This window comes from Oryctolagus cuniculus, chromosome 7 (genome assembly GCF_964237555.1).
Source record: "Oryctolagus cuniculus chromosome 7, mOryCun1.1, whole genome shotgun sequence".
Lineage (NCBI taxonomy): Eukaryota > Metazoa > Chordata > Mammalia > Lagomorpha > Leporidae > Oryctolagus > Oryctolagus cuniculus.
Genome location: NC_091438.1, coordinates 139,051,198 through 139,070,906, shown reverse-complemented (window position 1 = coordinate 139,070,906; position 19,709 = coordinate 139,051,198). Strand labels below are relative to the sequence as shown.

The 19,709-nt window shown below is 49.9% G+C and overlaps 1 protein-coding gene across 10 annotated transcripts in view; it reads right to left on the bottom strand.

Annotated features, from left to right (window-relative positions):
- The window catches only part of CSMD2 (CUB and Sushi multiple domains 2), a 618,865-nt gene that overhangs the window by 16,385 nt on the left and 582,771 nt on the right, over window positions 1-19,709 (bottom strand). For 5 of the 10 annotated variants that reach the window (XM_051832045.2, XM_051832047.2, XM_051832049.2 and 2 more), the window contains 8 exons: window positions 15,717-15,893; window positions 14,463-14,642; window positions 13,954-14,127; window positions 10,824-10,997; window positions 10,449-10,522; window positions 7,674-7,785; window positions 7,183-7,362; window positions 4,828-4,893 (listed from right to left, as the gene is read on the bottom strand). In XM_051832045.2, the coding sequence (XP_051688005.2) occupies window positions 4,828-4,893; window positions 7,183-7,362; window positions 7,674-7,785; window positions 10,449-10,522; window positions 10,824-10,997; window positions 13,954-14,127; window positions 14,463-14,642; window positions 15,717-15,893 (1,137 nt within the window). Of the gene's footprint in view, window positions 1-4,827; window positions 4,894-7,182; window positions 7,363-7,673; window positions 7,786-10,448; window positions 10,523-10,823; window positions 10,998-13,953; window positions 14,128-14,462; window positions 14,643-15,716; window positions 15,894-19,709 lie in introns of those variants that run through there. The other 5 variants (XM_051832046.2, XM_008273718.4, XM_051832053.2 and 2 more) reach the window with 3 other exon arrangements.

Genomic DNA, 19,709 nt, shown 5'->3' with positions numbered 1-19,709 from the left:
GAAATCAGCAACTCAGGAATCCCTAGAGCATATGCAAACACATGGAGACTCAATAACATGCTCCTGAATGAACACTGGGTCATAGAAGAAATCAAAAGAGAAATCAAAAACTTTCTGGAAGCAAATGAAGATAACAACACAACATATCAAAACTTATGGGATACAGCAAAAGCAGTGTGAAGAGGAAAGATTATAGCAATAGGTGCCTACATCAAGAAATTGGAAAGGCACCAAATAAATGAGCTTTCAGTGCATCTCAAGGATCCAGACAAACTACAGCATGACATATCACTGGTCCAACTAACTAAAAAAAGAAGAGAAAAGACACAAATCAATAAAATCAGAGATGAAAAAGGGAATGTAACAACAGACACCACAGAAATAAAAAGAGTCATCAGAAATTACTACAAAGAGTTGTATGCCAACAAACTGGGAAATCTATCAGAAATGGATAGATTCCTGGACACATACAACCTACCTAAATGGAACTATGAAGACACAGAAAACCTAAACAGACCTATAAACAAGTCAGAAATTGAATCAGTAATAAAGGCCCTCCCAACAAAGAAAGACCCAGGACTGGATATATTCACTGCTGAATGCTACCAGACATTTAAAGAAGAACTAACTCCAATTTTTCTCAAACTATTCAAAACAATTGAAAGAGAAGGAATCCTCCCAACTTCTTTCTACGAAGCCAGCATCACCTTAATTTCTAAACCTGAAAAAGATGCAGCATTGAAAGAACAGACCAATTTCTCTGATGAACATAGATGCAAAAATCTTCAATAAAATTCTGGCCAATAGAATTCAACAACACATCAGAAAGATCATCCACCCAGACCAAGTGGATTTACCCCTGGTATGCAGGGATGGTTCAACGTTCGCAAATCAATCAGTGTGATACACCACATTAACAGACTGCAGAAAAAAACCATATGATTATCTCAATAGATGTAGAGCAAGCATTTGATAGAATACAACACCCTTTCATGATGAAAACTCTAAGCAAATTGGGTATAGAAGGAATATTCCTCTACACAATCAAGGCAATTTATGAAAAACCCACAGCCAGCATCATATAGAATGGGGAAAAGTTGGAAGCATTTCCACTGAGATCTGGTACAAGACAGGGATGCCCACTCTCACCATTGCTATTCAGTATAGTACTGGAAGTTTTAGCCAGAGTCATTAGGCAAGAAAAAGAAAGTAAAGGGATACAAATTGGGAAGGAAGAAGTCAAACTATCTCTCTTTGCAGACGATATGATTCTTTATTTAGGGGATCAAGAGAATTCCAGTGAGAGACTACTGGAACTCATAGAAGAGTTTATCAAAATAGCAGGATATAAAATCAGTGCACAAAAATCAGCAGCCATGGCAGAGAAAGAACTTCTAAGATCAATCCCATTCACAATAGCTACAAAAAAATCAAATACCTTGGAATAAACTTAACCAAGGATGTCAAAGATCTCTACGATGAGAATTACAAAACTTTAAAGAAAGAAATAAAGAGGATACAAAAAAAAAAAATGGAAAAATCTTCCATGTTCATGGATTGGAAGAATCAATATCATCAAAGTGTCCATTCTCCCAAAAGCAATTTATAGATTCAATGTGATACCAATCAAAATAACAAAGACATTCTTCTCAGATCTGGAAAAATGATGCTGAAATTCATATGGAGACACGGGAGACCTCAAATAGTTAAAGCAATATTACACAACACAAACAGAGCAGGAAGCATCACAATACCAAATTTCAAGACATACTACACGACAATTAAAATCAAAACAGCATGGTACTGGTACAAAAACAGATGGATAAACCAATGGAACAGAAAAGAAACAGCAGAAACCAATCCACACATCTAAAACCAACTAATATTTGATCAAGGATCTAAAATCAATTCCTGGAGCAAGGACAGTCTATTCAACAAATGGTGCTCGGAAAACTGGATTTCCACATGCAGAAGTATGAAGACCCCTGCCTTACACAAAAATCTACTCAACATGGATTAAAGACATAAATCTATGACCCGACACCATCACGTTATTAGAGAACATCAGAGAAACCCTGTAAGATATTGGCACAGGCAAAGACTTCTTGGAAAAGACCCCAGAGGTACAGGCAGTCAAAGCAAAAATTAACAATTGGATTCCATCAAATTGAGAAGTTTCTGTTCTGCAAAAGAAACAGTCAGGAAAGTGAAGAGGCAACTGACAGAATGGGAGAAAATATTTGCAAATTATGGAACTGATAAAGGATTAATAACCAGAATCTACAAAGAGATCAAGAAACTCCACAACAAAACAAACAACCCACTTAAGAGATGGGCCGAGGACCTCAATAGACATTTTTCAAAAGAGGAAATCCAAACGGCCAACAAACACATGAAAAAATGTTCAGGATCACTAGCAATCAGGGAAATGCAAATCAAAACCACAATGAGGTTTCACTTTACCCTGGTTAGAATGGCTTACATACAGAAGTCAACTAACAACAGATGCTGGCAAGGATGTGGGGGAAAAGGCACATTAATCCACTGTTAGTGGGAATGCAAACTGGTAAAGCCACTATGGAAGACAGTTTGGAGATTCCTCAGAAACCTGACTATAGCCCTACCACACAACCCAGCCATCCCACTCCTCGGAATCTACCCAAGGGAAATTAAATTGGCAAATAAAAGAGCTATCTGCATCTCAATGTTTATTGCAGCTCGATTCACAATAGCTAAGACATGGAATCAACCTAAATGCCCATCAACAGAAGACTGGATAAAGAAATTATGGGATATGTACTCTATAGAATACTACACAGCGCTAAAAAAAATGAAATCCAGTCATTTGCAACAAAATGGAGGAATCTGGAAAACATCATGCTGAGTGAAATAAGCCAGTCCCAAAGGGACAAATATCATATGTTCTCCCAGATCTGTGACAACTAACTGAGCACCTAAAAGGAAACCTATAGAAGTAAAACTGACATTATGAGAAACAATGACTTGAACAGCCCTTGTCCTGTCGAGGAACAACTTACTATTTTATTTTTTTCAGTATTTTCTCTTAATTAACACACAATTATTCCTAGGTGTTTAAATTTAACTGAAAATTGATCCCTGTTAAAAATAAGAGTAGGAATAAGAGAGGGAGGAGATGTACAGTTCAGCACATGCTCACTCGGACTTACCCCTAATGGTAGAGCTAGAAATGTGCCATGGGACTCCAGATCCCATTAAGGTGGCAGGTACCAATGCCATCTTACTAGTTAAGGTGATCAGTTTAAGTTCATAAATGATCATAAAGACAGGATTAAGTGTCAAAGGAATCACATAAATAAGACTAGTGTCTGCTAATAATAACTGATAGAATTAAGAAGGATAGAACGACCCAACACTGGAAGCGGGGCACATAGCAGACTCAGGGAATGGCAAATGCCCTAAAAAGCACTTTGGCCTCAGAATCAGCCCTTAAGGCATTTGGATATGGCTAAAAAGCCCATGAGGGTTTCTCAGACATGGACAGCCAAGGCACTGTGGCAAAAAATTACCTAAATGAAAGATCTCTGTGAGTGAGATCCCAGTGGAAAGAACGTGCCATCAAAGAAGGAGGTACCTTGCTCTGAAGGTACCTTGTCTAAATGGCCTTGTCTAAATAAGGTAGGAGTTTGTGAACTCAAGAGGCTTCCATAGCCTTGGCAGCTCATGACAAGACCCTCGGGTGATTACTGACATCATAAATAAGAGTGTCAATTGTTAAATCAACAGGAGTCACTGTGCACTTACTCCCAATGTAGGATCTCTGTCCTTAATGAGTTGTACTATGCAAATTAATGGTAAAACTAGTCTTCAAACAGTACTTTATACTTTGTGTGTCTGTGTGGGTGCAAACTGTTGAAATCTTTACTTAGTAGATACTAAGTTGATCTTCTGTATATAAAGATAATTAAAAATGAATCTTAATGAAGAATGGGATAGGAGAGGGAGTAGGAGATGGGATGGTTTGTGGGTGTGGGGGTAGTTATGGGGGGAAAAACCGCTATACTCCAAAAGTTGTACTTTTGAAATTTATATTTATTAAATAAAAGTTTTCTTAAAGATGATCTAATGTTGTCACTGTGTATTACAGGATATCACACACATAAAAGCATGGAAGGGGTGATAGCGAGTAAAACTGTCACGTACCCTTGCAGCAAATCTCTTAGGTGGGAATGCTGATCCCTGCTTCACCACAGGAAGACTGGACCTCAGAGGTAGAGCCCATCCGCCCAAGAACTCAGCTCATTAGAGGCCAAAGCGGCACCTGAACTGAACTTAGCACGCCCAACCTGGTCTAGTTTCCCATGTACTACACATGCTGACATGATGGACGCAGGGAGAAAGGCTATGAGGATTCTGCAGTGGTCAGGTCACGGCTACTGTTCTGAGTTCAGTTCTGCACGTGGTACTTGCAAAGACACCAATCCTGTTTTAGAAAGGTCACCTGTCCAGGAAGCTCCCTGGACAGGACTTGGGCCTGTGTGTCTGGATGACCACACACTGGTGGTCCTGTGCCAGGAGGGGCTATGGTTCTAGATAGTTCCAGAGCTTGAAGCCCTGGACATGTGTCTGGAAGGCCCTGGCCCCTTGCCCTTGGTCTCTCCTGGATGGGGCTTCTCCTTCCTCCGGGAGCCTGCCTGGGCCCAGGAGTCAGGTGGGGACTCCTGCTTGGGTCGGCAGCTGTTGTTCACTTCTTCCCCTGGCCACTCAGCAGCTCACATGCACGTTTCTGGCCAACTAGGTGACGGAAGCACCACCAGTGTCTGGAGCCAGTGATGGGGACGTACGTACCTGAGGCTTGGGTGAGTGGCGGCTCTCGGGCTGTGTTGATGGGTCTCCCACTGGGCCGGACCTCTGCTGGGGAGAAAGAATGGAAGACAACAGGTTCAGCCTCTAGTTCACACTCTACTTGGAAAACAATGGCCACCAGGTCAGCGTGTTACTCTGAGATCTTGCTTTGGGTTTATCTGTTTAGACATAAGGGGCTGCTCTGATGGATTTGTGAAGCCATAGATTTATCGCAGAAGAATAAAATATCGAGGAAATCAGTTACTGAAATATTTAGGCATGAGGATAGAGATGTATATGTGATTTAGCTGTAGAGTCTTGTAATCATAATCTTGAAGTAGTCAGGAGAAAAACTCAAAATAGAATTTCCGCATGATCCAGCAAACCCAATTCCATTCGGCCATAAAAAAGCATGAACTTCTGATAGCTCTTGCAACATGGATGAGCCTGGAAAACACTCTGCTATGTGAAATGAACCAGACACAAAAAAGCAGGTGTTAAGGGTCTGGTGCTGTGGCATGGTAGGCTATGCTTCTGCCTGTGGTGCTGGCATCCCATATGGGCACCAGTTTGAACCCTGGCTGCTCCTTTTCCAATCCAGCTCTCTGCCATGGCCTGGGGAAGCAGCAGAAGATGGCCCACACGCTTTGGGCCCTGCACCCGCATAGGAGACCTGGAAGAGGCTCCTGGCTCACAGGTGGATTCAGAGAGACAGAAAACACAAGCAAGGTTTCCCCGGGCTAGGGGACGGGGAGATGGAAACTACTGTTCAACAGGTGCAGAGCTTCTGTTTGGGGTGAGGAAGAAATTCTAGAAACAGACAGTGGTAATGGTTATACCATGTCATGCAGGTAACTAATGCCACTGAATTGTACACCTTACCTTTTGTTTTATGTACATTTTTACACAATAAAAAATGAATAATAAATGATTTTTTTTTGACAGGCAGGAGTGGACAGTGAGAGAGACAGAGACAGAGAGAAAGGTCTTCCTTTGCCGTTGGTTCACCCTCCAATGGCCGCCGCGGCCGGCGCGCTGCAACCAGCGCACCGCGCCGATCCGATGGCAGGAGCCAGGTGCTTCTCCTGGTCTCCCATGGGGTGCAGGGCCCAAGCACTTGGGCCATCCTCCACTGCACTCCCGGGCCACAGCAGAGAGCTGGCCTGGAAGAGGGGCAACCGGGACAGAATCCGGCGCCCCGACCGGGACTAGAACCCGGTGTGCCGGCGCTGCAAGGCGGAGGATTAGCCTAGTGAGCCGCGGCGCCAGCCTGAATAATAAATGAATTTTAAAAAAGAAACCGATACTACCCCCATATATGGAAAAACATAATGATAAGTGTTTGAATAGATGCAAATGCTAATTACCCTGATTTAATCATTATTCATTGTCCTCCTGTACCTTGTAACTATGTACAAATATTATATGTCAATTAAAAACTAAAAAACTAAAGAGTAAAACAAATGATACTTTCCATAAATACAAGAACCTTATAAAAATTAATGCGGTGAAACTAAAACAATGCTACAGAACGCTGGCCCTGACAGAGGTGCTGCCCTGAGGTCCTCACGGGGCAGGGAGGAAGAGGGCTCAGAGCACGGATCCTGGTCAGAGCATCAGCCGGGTCTCCTGCTCTGCCCCCTCGGCAGCAGGTGGCCTGGGCTTCTCTGTGCCTCAGTTTCCTCATCGACTCCATGGGGACCTCGGAGGGTGGCTGTGAGGATTGGCATTAACCCACAGAAATGTGCCTGGCCTACGGCGAGATCAGCACCTGTAGGAGCTCAATGCGATTCCAGTAGCAAACTGATCCCCTTAAAATTTCTTCATTTTAAAAATTTGTGCTAGTGTTTTTAAAAATTATTTGCTTATTTATTTGTGGGGGGGGGGGAGGAGGGGGGGAGAGAGAGAGAGAGAGAGAGAGAGACTGACTTCCCCAAATGCCTACAACAGCCAGTCCAGGGGCTGGGCCAGGCTGCAGCAGGGTTCAGGAACTCCATCCACGTCTCCCATGTGGGTGGTAAGGACCCAGCTCCTTGAGCCATCGTGGCTAACAGGAAGCTGGGACTGGCAGCAGAGCTGGGATTCATACCCAGGCCCTTCAGAATGGGATATGGGTGTTTTAACCTCCAGGCCAAACACCTGCCCCGTAACTCCTCTGGTCTTTTAAATTGTTTTTACTGCTCTGGTTGAGTCTCCTACAGACTCTACCCCTCAGACAACCAGAGGCAGGAGGTAGCTTCTGGAAGTCCAATTCTGCCTTCTCTCTTGTCGCCTTTCAGCTCAAGGTCAGTCCTCACTTTGGCCTCCCACCCCGGGGGTGGGGGGTGGGGGGGAGGTTCACAGAGCCAGCACACTCACCCAGGCAGATGGGCGGCTTGCCTGTCCAGCTGCCATCTGCTTTGCAGGTGCGGTGCTCGGAGCCGCCCTTCAGAGTGAAGCCCTCCTGGCAGGAGTAGATGAGCGTGTAGCCCATGGAGGGCAGGTCCAGGGCCCCGACGTTGGCGTGGGTGGGCGTCTCTGGCTGCCTGCAGTGGTGGGCTGGGCGAGAGGGAGGGAGTGCTGAGCCCGAGGGGCTGAGGGTCTCCAGGGGCCTCTTGGGCCATTCACGCCCCTGTTCCCAGGTGGGGCATCCTCTTCCTGCCCCTTCTGGGCCCTTTCACAGCCCTCCCGGCTCCTCTCCCCGGCCCCAGGCTGGCATCACTAGGCCTAGGTGAACGTTCACGTGGATGTCTATGAGGGCCCAAGGGGTAAGGACTACAGAGAAACGAATATTGGCCCAAACGACGAGTAGTGAGCTCCCTGTCACTGACAGCATGCAAGCATGTCGGGATGCGGGTGAGTGCACTCACGGACACAGTCGGGCGGGGTGCCGCTCCACGTCAGGTTCGGGAGGCAGGTCCTGGTGGTGGAACCCTGGAGCAGGTAGCCTTTCTGACAGCGGAAGAGCACGGTGCTTCCGACCTGTGGCATGGACGGAAGGTTCCATCGCCTTCCATCCAGCAACGCCTCATACGCCTCCCCCTGAGTTACAGACGCTTCTGTGGCCCACCTGCTGCCCAGGCTGCTGCCTCTGCCGGCAATGATACCCTCCCCTTCTCTGCTGGGTGAAATCTATTTATCCTTTGGGGCAGCTGACACCACGCCTCTTCCCCCCGGCCTCCTCCAATCCCAGGAGCCAGATCAGGGCTCCCCTGTGCACACGGCACGCTGCAGTAGACAGAGTGCCCAACTCGGGGTCAGAAGACGCTGGATCTGAGCCCTGGCTTCTGCGCTGGCTCACTGGACGGCACTCCCTGAACTTTACTCTTCCATCCTGCCCCAGCTGCACGGGAGCACCGTGACACTTGGATGAAGAACTATGCAAAATTAAGTGATGGCTTGTGTCTGTGTGTGTGTGTGTGTCCCTTTCTCCTATGAACCATAAGTTCCTTAAAGCTGAGAGAGGCTTTTTTACCTTGCACAGACACCTGTGGGCGCCCTGTTTGCAAAGAACCCCTGAGCAGAAGTGCCACCCCCACACTATCCTGCCCTCTCATCAGCTGTCCCCCACTTCCATCCCCCCATGGATTCCTGACTCCTGTAACTGCCGGCTCTGTCTCTCCCACTCCACACCCATCTGGCAGAATTTTGGGGGTGGGACCAGATTCCCACACTGCAGTTTGATTTCACTGCTCCCCAGCTCAACCACTCCCACTGTCCCCATTACGTCCGGGAGCAAATTCAAAGGCAAGGTGACCCTTTCGTTCTCCATTCTTGCCATCCACGCCTAACCTAGGTGCTTCTTGGATTCCATCATTTGTTTCAGCAAATACGGCATCTTTATCTGCCTAGCGGAACACATCAAAACCTCAGGTCACGTTTGATTCCACAGAACCCTCCGTCCAACACACCGAGAAGTCCTCTTTGTTCTACCTGCACGGTGCGTTCTGAACACCTCTCTGCCTCCCTGTCACTCCTGTCACACAATGCCGCCCCTGTCCCTCTCCTGAGCCGTGACAACAGTGCCCTCCTTGTCTGAGTGTTTCTATTTGTGATCTCTTGTTATTCATCGTCTACTCAGCAGCCCGAGTGATATGTCAAACGACGAATCCGATAGCGTTGCTTTCAAATGACTTTCAGCATAAAAACCAAAATGCTGGTCCCAGCCCTAAAATGCCATGTGACCTGACCCAGGCCGCCTTCTTGGCAAAAAACTATTGTGTGACACCTGATCAATGCAGGGAACACATAAAAGGGGACTTCAAAAATTCATGGGAAAAAAAAAAGGAATTTAAAGCGAAGCTTATTTTGGTGCAAATGCTTTGAATCCGTGCCTAGCTTGTTTCATAGTGTGCATGTCCTGTGGGCTTTCTGAAGACCCCTTGTACAGAGATGAAGTGTGAGAATGAAATGGATGCCACAGTGGAGCCTGATGCTTGGAGCAAGGATGCTCTTACCCCAAGCTGCTCCTTAGCGCCCTGGACGGCACCTGCTATCGTGAGCTTTGTGGTGATGAGCCTATCCCATATGCGCGCACGCATCTCCAAACACTTGGTAGGTTTCACTCACTAGTGTGTTTCTAGACAGACCTGTGCCGCAGGGAGCCGCATCATTCACTCTCGCTGCAGTAGAACAACCTACCGTGTGACCACACCATAATTCTCCTGTCTCCTGGTCACATGCAAACAAGCATCCGGGGTGTGTTCCCAGGAGCTGGTGAAGTGTGCTTGCAAGCCTCACCCAGCCGTCTGATGTCGTCACCTGCCTCTCTCACCACACTGTAGACTCAATGGCAGGCCTGCCCGTTGGTCCCCACCATGCTCCCTGGGAAGGCCACCGGCTGCGCATGCGGCTGACCCTCCCCATGTAACGTGTTGCCCTCAGCAGGGCTCTTTCCTCACTGCCGTCCCTAAGGTAGCACCTCAGCGCTGTTCACGCCCCCTCGCTTGGCCCTGGCTGGTGCTTAGGGGAGGTCTCAGCAGTGACCTTGCTTGTGTGCTTGTCCTCACCAGCCGTGCGGTCTCACTGGAGCAGGGGCCGGCTGCCCTGGTCCCACTCCCCTCCTTGTGTTCCTCGTTCCGAGGACCGTCTTAGGTCATCAGCAGTGGCTGAATGAGTGCTGACAGCAGGAACTACATCACCCGATTAGACCGCAGTCCCCAATTTTCTCCTGGGTGTCTCTTGGCTCCAGTTCATTGTCTGCCTCAGGCTGTGCCTTCCTGCCTCCCCCTCTGTTGAGTGTCCCAGCCCAGGCTGTCCCAGCCCTTTCCTCCTCCCAGTGCTCGTTCTCGGGTGCCTGGCCTGCCTCACAGTGGCCCTTGCTCGCCCCTGCTGGCCGGTCGAGCTCGGCTCCACGGTGGGGCTGCAGGAACCTTGAGGACCCAAGGTCTGCGTGTGCCCCAGCTGCCAGCAGCTGGGAAGTGTCTTAGAACGACACCGGCACGCCCTCTTCCTCCCTGGCTTCTCTGAAGGAAGCAGGATGCTGAGAGGCACTCCTGTGGAGCACGAACCAAAGAGGCAGGGCGCTTCCCTTCTCTGGTTTCCAGGGTCTCGGCCTCGCTGGGTGCTGTCAGGAGGGAGGTCCCTGGGGTCGCTGATGGGCAGGGACAGGAGGCAGGAAGGCCCAGGCTTGGTGCTCTCCTTACCTGATAGCCCTGGGAACTGTTCTGCATCCCAAACTGTGGCTTGCCGGGGTCTGCACACACAGTCAGCGTCGGATCTGAATCGCAAAACAAAGACAAGGCCCTGTGGTCACTGAACTTTCTCTGCCTTGGTGCGCCCTGAGAAACAGGTGCAGGGAAGAAAACGGGCCACCTCCCGCCTTCCCAGATCTGCACCTGCCTCACGCCTCCCGCTGGCCAGTCCACCCCCGGTGCACACTCGCTCGGGCTACTTCATATCCTGCTCCAAGCATCCCAGACAGCACCTGTGCCCTCGTGCAGATAAGACCGCCCAAGACTAGGGACGGAAGGCCTCACCTGCCACCAGCCCGGCCACCCTCTGCCCGGAGCACCTCTCACCTACGCAGCTGGGCTGGGTACCACTCCACGTCCCGTCCGACTGGCAAAACCTTCGTGGAGAGCCCACCAGCAGCAGAGGGGGCTGGCAGGAGTAGGAGACGGACGACCTGTAGGAGAAGCCTCGGTCTTCTCTCCTCCCGCGGGGCGGGACGCCTGGGTCTCCGCAGAACACCGCTGGGAAGCAAAGGAGAAAGGCAGGCTCGAGCTACTTTCCAGAACCTGGTCTTCGTCTGCCTGTGTCCTGTCTTCCTGCAGGTTCCACCTGAACTCGGGAAACCCGGGTTCAGTCCCGGGTAAGAGCTTAGTACTTACAACCGCCTTGGGGCTGCCGCTGCCACGTGCTTCCTCTCCTGCCCACACCCTAATGCTTATGCTCCACCATCCCAGTCATGGGGGACACTTCAGTAGGGTTGGAGCAATGAGAAAAAATAACCCACCCAGAATTTTCCCTTCATTCTCGTGCACCTTCCCTGCTAGCTCTCACTTGGATGCGTGTGAACTTGTGCACAGCTGCAAATCCAAGGCTGGTGTGATTGTGGCTGTGGCTTGGTTCACCTAATGGCATCCTGGAAACATTTTCCACATGTGTGACGTTACCAGTACTGGCCCCACAGTTCTGCAATGGGGGCAGTATCATAATTGTACTTTATCATAATCCTCCGACCAGACATCTCCTATTGTAAAGTTATGTACAACTTTTCTTTCACATGGTTTACAATTTAGGCATGGCATGTTACTTTGAAGGTTGGAGCATGCTGCCAGCTCTAGATGTGTACTGCCACATTCCTTTTCCAAGGGTGCCCACTTACACTGTGCTGGGAGTATGTGAGTGTGCCCATTTCTTTTTTATTTATTTATTTATTATTTATTTATTTATTTTTGACAGGCAGAGTTAGACAGTGAGAGAGAGAGAGAGACAGAGATAAAGGTCTTCCTTCCATTGGTTCACTCCCCAAATGGCTTCTATGGCCGGCGCACCGCGCTGATCCGAAGCTGGGAGCCAGGTGCTTCCTCCTGGTCTCCCATGCGGGTATAGGGCCCAAGCACTTGGGCCATCCTCCACTGCCTTCCCCAGCCACAGCAGAGAGCTGGACTGGAAGAGGAGCAACCGGGACAGAATCCGGCACCCCAACCAGGACTAGAACCCGGGGTGCCGGTGCCGCAGGCGGAGGAGTAGTCAAGTGAGCCGTGGCGCTGGCCTAGCGTGCCCATTTCATTCAGGTCATGTTATTGTCAGAGCATATCATTAGCTGTGGGCTGCAAAGCTCTCTCTGACAGCCCCTCAAGTGTCACTCCGTGCTGTGATATGAGTGTGTGTGTGTAGGTGAGGGGGCTTCTAAAGGTCCTCAGGAAGACAGAATTAAAGGTTATGTGAGTTTCCCACGAACTTCTGGAAGCATCCTCGTGGAGTCAGGAGGTTCACAACCTCATGCAAAATAAAGTGGACGCTGGGCCTGCGGCTGGTGCCTGGCAGGCGGGGCGCCCAGGCTGGCCGGTGAGAAGGCAACGCAAAGCCACGCTGCTCAGAAGCTCGCAGGCCCACGACGAGACAGCGCAAGGAAGACATGCAGATGTCTGACAAGCAACCTCCACTGCCGGAGAGGTGTGAGTGAGAGACTGCTGCGGGGATGTCCCCCGGGGCCTTCTTTCTGGAAGACAGCTGGGTGACACGCGTCAAGGAGCACAGCGTGCCTGCTGCTTGGCCCAGCCCTCTCACTCCTAGGCTTTCACCACAAGCGTCAAGAAGTGCTATTTTCAGGGCTGTTGGTTACAGAACTGCTCTACCATGAAGTCGGAGACCACCTGACTTGGTCACCCACTAGAAGACTGAGGGATCTACAACAAGGACATTCTTCAAAGCCATCAGCATCTATGATAGGTGGATCAGTCCGCACTAATAGCCAAAGGTGCTGATGGACAGCTCTTGGTGGCCTATCAATGGGTATGAGTTATGAAACAGTGTGTACAGCATGGCCTAATAGCATTTATAGGAGATTCTACTCATACACATGGCAACACACAGGTTACTACATGTGCAAAAACTGGTCCACGTGGAGGCACAATCCAAAGCTTAGGTGTAGTTATCTTCGGGAAGTGACAGTTCAGGTGATTTTTAGCTTCTTCTTTGTATTTTCTTGTATGTACAATTTTCCCCCTAGGACTCTGACCTTATTCATTGTTAAAAAGTAACTTGGCTATTCCTCAAGGGGCAAAGTGAGGTGGCTGAGTTCAGACTCTGCCCTGTGACTTGCTGCTTTCCAATTATCTCCCTGGTGGGACGGGAGGGTCTGAGAAGTTAATTATGTACCGAGCACCCGTGTCCACTTTTGAGCTGCTGGCCTGAACCTCTGTGGAAATTCCCAGAAAGAAGCAGATGTTCAGAGGTAGAGGTACCCAGAAAGTCTCATGAGCAGGTGAATAGTTAGAGAAATGTCAAGTAGAAAGAAAAAGCGGGTCTGGGCATTTGGCCTGGCAATGCAGACATCACAGCCCGCATCAGAGTGCCCGGGTTCTGCTCCCGGCTCCAGCTTTCTTTCTGCACACCTGGAAAGGCAACGAGGCTGACTCAAGTGACTGGGCCCCTGCCGTCCACATGGGAGGCTTGGGTTGTGTTTCCAGCTCCTGGGTCCAGCCCTGGTTCAGCCTTCCTGTGGGTATCTGGGGCGTGAACCAGCTGGTGGGAGCTCTCTCTCAGACATACAAATAATAATAAAAAAAACAGGTCCTGTTTTTATACAAAGCATGCCCAGGTGTGGGGGGTGACAAGCAACTCTGGGGTCCTCAATGAGTAGCTCACCCTGGAATGGACTTGAGGCTCTTTAGGACACTTTTGGAACGTTTTCCAGGAAGACAGGCATGTTGCTAGCACAGGGCATCCCCAGATCGTCCGGCCTTAACAATCTTTCATGCCAGGAAAACAACGCCTGGCCTGTGGCTTATTGCCCCCCACTCTGACTCCTGGCAGTGTTCAGGGTGGTATGGCCGTAAACTCCTTCCCTCTTTCACAGAGCTCTGCCCTGGTTTTCAGGAGGGGACGATCTACCCCAGGCCTCCCAGCACAGAGCAACGAGGAAGGAAAGGGAAGGGGCCAGCAGATGGGGGGCTCCAGGGGCCCCGCTGAGCCACTTACGGAAGCACTGCGGCAGCTCTCCGGTCCAGGACCCGTTCCCCTCGCAGGTGAGCACCGCGGGCAGCGAGAGCTGGTAGCCCTCCAGGCAGGCGTAAGTCACGCTCGAGCCCCACATGAAGTCGGATCCCACCACCTTCCCATTGGGGATGAGCTGAGGCGGCTTGCACATGATAGCTGGGGGGAGACCAGGGAGGCTGAGTTCTGGTGCTGTCCTGGGAGAACCAGCCCAGTTGTCATCACCGGTATCTGTGGCTGCCCCGCACCTCCTGGGAGCGTGGCCCGGCAGGAGGAGCCAGAGAGGAGCCATCTGGTGGTGGCAGCTCTGACTTTCTGCATTGCCCAGTGCCCTCTCTTGATGTCCGAGGGTCAGGTCCCTTCCCACTCCCTCCTGGCAGATGGCTATGGGACAGTCCTCTCCTTGGAAAAATGCTAGGGCTCTGTCTCGCCACTCCCATGCCCTGCCCCGGGGTTCAAGGCCCTCCATCCGCATCTGCGGCCCTCTGACGCACCTTTGCAGACAGGCTTGGTGCCATTCCATGTCCGGTCCTTGGTGCAGCTCAGCACGGACACCCGATGTGACTCCATCATGTATCCAGGGACGCACTGGTACGTCACGGTCTTGTTATACCTGAAGTCGTTGCCCAGTCGGAGGCCGTTGGCTGGAATCCCAGGGTCACCACAGTTTATGACTAGGAGAAGAGTGACGCAGCATTGGCCACTCCTGGTTCAGACCCCATTTCTCCTTAGCACCCTGATACCATGCCTCCACTCCCTGCCCAGGTCCGAGAAGGCAAGGGCAGATCAGCCACACCCTCCCTCCTCACAAGCTCCCAGGGTCCATTCTCAAGTTCATTTGGTTAAAACTCTCTGCATTGGCCCTCCCACCTCCCTACTGCCCTTGCCCACGCCATCCTTGTGTGGCCAGCTCCTTGGGCTGTGGAGACCTGTCTTCTAATCAAAGCAGGCCCCTGAGAGGAAGCACCCAGAGGGTGCTCTGTTCCTGAACAAAGCAGGGGCTCAGGAAGAGGGGGAGGATCTCCAGGCTGAACAGCCTAATGCGCTAATGGAGCACCTGAGACAATTTGCCCCAGGGTGGGTCTTAGCACCTGCTGTTCTGCCCAGGTCGCTGTGGGCTGCACAGCCTGGAAACAGAGTCTTGTTATGGTAAGGAGTAAAGGTAGGGTCTCTGATCAAAAGTGGACCTGACATGGGATTTCAGAGGCAGCCTGCAGCAGTAGACTGAGACTTTTCCATGGAGGATGTGGTCTGATTCCCTGGCCTGATCTCTCCCTAGCTGGGTGCCGCACTGGCTGCTTTCCCAGGGAAGGGGGCTGGGGCCACCCTGGAAGGAAGCAAGAAAGGGCAGCCATGAAGCTGCTCCAGGCTCAGGTTGGGGAGGGTCCACAGAGGGAGAAGGAAGGGACAGAGATAGTGGCCAGGGGGAGCTGTAAAGTGCTCAGGGAATCTGGTGGAGCCTTAGGGTTTTGCCTTCAAAGATTAAAAGGCCGAAGGCACTGGCTGGAGCCCAAGAACTGGCCAACATTTTCTCAGCCTCCCTGAGCCTTGTCATCTCATTCAGAAAGCAGGGGTGGATCGTAGCTGTTCTGTGGACTGAGGGAGGATCCAGTGGCGCGTGTGTGCAACAGAAAGCCTTCTGTGAAGGGGCTGCCCCACCTACTCACACACGACTCACGCAGGCTCCCGGTCTCACGGGGACTCCCTTCTCCTTGGGCATGCAGTAGCCGGGTCACCCCGGCTCTCACCTGTGCACTCGGGGTCACTGCCCGTCCAGGTGCCATTGACGGAGCAGTGTCGGCTGAGCAGGCCTGTGGCGTAGTAGCCTTCCCGACACTCGTAGACGATGGAGCTGGAGAAGACTAGTCCGTCGCTGAACGTGACTCGGGCATTGCTTGGCGTCCCGGGGTTCCCACAGGAGATCACTAGGAAGCCAGAGGGGCACATTATCCACCAGACCCACAGCAGGTGGCACTGGGGGCTGTGAGCTGCCTAGAGTGGAGGGCTCTGGCTACAGGGACCCTGCGGAGGGCGTGCACAACTCTCCTGCTGCCTCTGCCTCCTGACCATCTATCTCACCCCAGGCAGGGAGCAGAGACCTGGATGAAGTTTTCAAAAAAATTATTTTTAAGTAAAAAAGGCTACAAGGCTATTTGTTTTATTATCACACCTAGAATTTTAAGCAGCAATTCCTAATACCAACAAATATCCAATCTTCCTCGATTTCCTCTCTTTATTTATTTTAAATATTTATTTATTTGAATGGAAGAATTACAAATAGAGGGAGATGGGGAGTAAGACAGGGAGAGAGAGAGGGAGAGAAGGAGGAAGGGAAAGAGAGTGAGAGAGAGAGAGAGAGAGAGACAGAGAGAGGTATCTACTATCTGCTGGTTCACTCCCCAACTGCCAACAATAGGCAGGTCTGGGCCAGGCCAAAGCCAAGAATTCCATCCTGGGCTCCCACATGGGTGGCAGGGGAAAGAGAGAAGAAAAAAGAGAGCTCCTGTCCGTGGTTCACTGCCCCTGTGCCTGCGATGGCTTGTGCTGAGCTGACCTGAAGCTGGGCACCGAGAACTCAACCCAGGCCTCCAGTGTGGGTGGAAAGAGGTCAGCTACGTGAGGCTGCCGCCTTCCAGCATCCACATCAGCGAGAAGCCGGGGCCAGGAGTGGGAGCCGGGTGTTGAACCCAGGTGCTTCCGTGTGTGACACAGCATCTTAACCATCACTAGGCTAAACATACCCCCCCCCCCCGCCTTTTTTTTTGGACAGGCAGAGTCAGACAGTGAGAGAGAGGGACAGAGAGAAAGGTCTTCCTTCCATTGGTTCACCCCCCCAAATGGCCTCTACGGTTGGCACGATGCGCCAATCCGAAGCCGGGAGCCAGGTGCTTCCTCCCGGTCTCCAATGGGGTGCAGGGCCCAAGCAGTTGGGCCATCCTCCACTGCCTTCCCGGGCCACAGCAGAGAGCTGGCCTGGAAGAGGGGCAACCGGGACAGAATCCGGCGCCCCAACCAGGACTAGAACCTGGGGTACCAGCACCACAGGCAGAGGATTAGCCTAGTGAGCCATGGCCCCAGCCCCCCCCCCCCCCGCCTTTTTTTAAACAGTGACTGATCTGAATCAAAATCCACATAAGGTTCGTGCATGATGTGTGGTTGGCAGGTCTCTAAGACTCTGAATGCAGAGGTTAGCGTTCTCTCTTCTGTAGCTTGTTAGCAGAAACCAGACACCTACGCTGTGCAAGTTCCCAGTCTGAACTGTACTAACTGCATCAGGATGGTATTGTTTACCATGCTTCCCCTGTTCCCTGTGGAACCCGTGATCAGGCTTTCCTCTTTGGCTAGGATGCTTCCTAGATGACTGACCAGCAGTCACAGATGATTTGGTTGCTTTCTTGCTCATGAGGTTGAAGCGGATGAATGATTTTTGGTTTTCCTGCCTACTCAGAATTCATAAAATTCCCATGAGCTTCTCACTTAATGGTTTCGCAGCAATGGATGATCATCAACCAGATCCATTATTTCACTAGGGGTTAGACAGCGGTGATATTTTAATTCTATACTCTAGAAAGAAGCATTTGAGTTTGTTAATGAAGAAATTTGAATATTTGTTAATGCTGAAATCAGATAATGGTTCTTTCCAAATCAGATGTCAGAATAGTGAATGAGTTCCTTAGCAAGATCTAAAGGCGATTCCTGGTTTATTTAAGGATCTTTCAGAACTTAGGGATTTGAAATGATTTACTATGTTGCCACCCATTGCCTTTATCCATCTTATGGAGGCTCAAATTATCCCATCTTTTGTCAATGGGCATCTCTTCAAGTCGGCGCCTGAGTCCTTTTCCTATGACCCCAGTCATCCCTGGTGGATTCCGTGCTGGTGCGAGAAGAGGTGTTTTTGTATAGTCCCTGCCCTGATTCGGGAAATTTTCCCGAAGAACCTGGTTCTTCTGACAGAGAGCGGATTTAGAGACTACAGCCTGGGCACTAATGGTGCTCACTGCTAAGTGGTCAGTAGCTGTTGACTCTAGACTTCTAGAGTAGGTAGAGCTGGAGAAATAACTTTTTTTAAAAAAAAGATTTATTTCTTGGTTTATGTATTTGAAAATCCAAATGACAGGAGAAGAGGGAGAGACAGAAGGAGGGAGAGGAGGAGGAGGGGAGAGAGAAACAGAGAGACAGAGAGATCTTCTATTTTTTGGTTTACACCCTAAATGGATGCAACAGTCAGGACTGGGCAGGCTGAAGCCAGGAGCCAGGAACTCCATCCAGGTCTCCTATGTGGGTAATGGGGCCCCACACATGCTTGGGCATCATCCATTGCCTTCCTAGGAACATTAGCAGGGCACTGGATGGGAAGCAGAGCAGCCAAGATTCAAACCAGTACTTCAATAAGGGATGCCAGCATTGTAAGCTACAGTTTAACCTACTGTGCCACAACACCAGTCCCTAGGAAAATAACTTTTTAAATGGAAAATACATTATGAATTTATACCGATACTGCCAATCCAAATTTAGGACTAAGGGTTTTCCGTAACTTTTTTTCTTTAAAAATTTTTTTATGTTGAAAATATTGGTTCTTAGTGATAGTAAATAATTCACATTTGTTTTATCCGCATATGCTATATAATATATCATTTCAAAATAGCACTAGTTTCAGAATAGTAACATAATGTTATTACTAATAATATGATTGCTGAAAGCAGCGGAAGATTTCTTTGCGGCCCTCTTTGTCCTCAGGATACATGTCACAGTCAAATTCCATTTTTTCAAGTCTACTGTAATAATTCTCTGGGTTATTAAATCACCAACTTAAATCATGTTCCATTGGGGCTTTGATATTTAGAGCTTGTATGCTTCTAATATGTGATTTGATTTAGCCTAATTTTACAGCATATATAACATTCACACGGTGCTACAAGAAAACCTACAAAACAATTCCTACTGATTAGCACAGCAGATGAGCTCTAACATCCATTCAATCCACAGCTCTTTGTGTTGCCTAGGTGTGCAGAGAACAGCAGTCATCCAGTTACGTGCCCTGCTCCTGAGGAGCTTAACGTATTGTGAGGAACCTACCCACAGATGAATGAAAACTTGACACGGAATAAGGGTAGTGAGAAGAGATCCGCCTACCAGGACTGGAGAATGAAAATCTGAATAGACCACACCCCATATCAGAGTGCCTGGGACTGAGTCCACCTCCACTTGCGGTCCAACTTCTTGCTAGTGTGCCTGGGAGGCAACAGGTGATGCACAGGTGCTCTGGTCCCTGCTACCCATGTGGGAAACCTGGATGGAGTGCCTGCCTCCTGGCTTCAACTTGGTCCAGTCCTGGCTGTTGTGGGCATTTGGGAAGTGAACCAGTGAATGCAAGATCTCTGTCTGTCACTCCACCTTTCCGATAAGTAAAAAAATGAGTAAACATTTGGAATGTGATAGAACCAGTAAGTGTAAGTAGGAGTTTGTCCAGAAGAGCCCTAAGAGCTGAGTGTGTGTGTGTGTGTGTGTGTGTGCATGTGCATGTGCCACCTCTCCCCCTTAACAAAATTCACTTCGAGGCACACAGTCTTCACTACCCACCTCTGGCTCTGAACGCACCTGACGTGGTTACCTGACCCCATCCTGGTGCGGGGCAGGAAAGCGACACAGGTTGCGTGCATTACACTTTCTCACTACCACAAACCTCCTGGGCTGCACCTCCAAAACTCTGCAAACAGCACCCCCAGAAAGGCCCGATT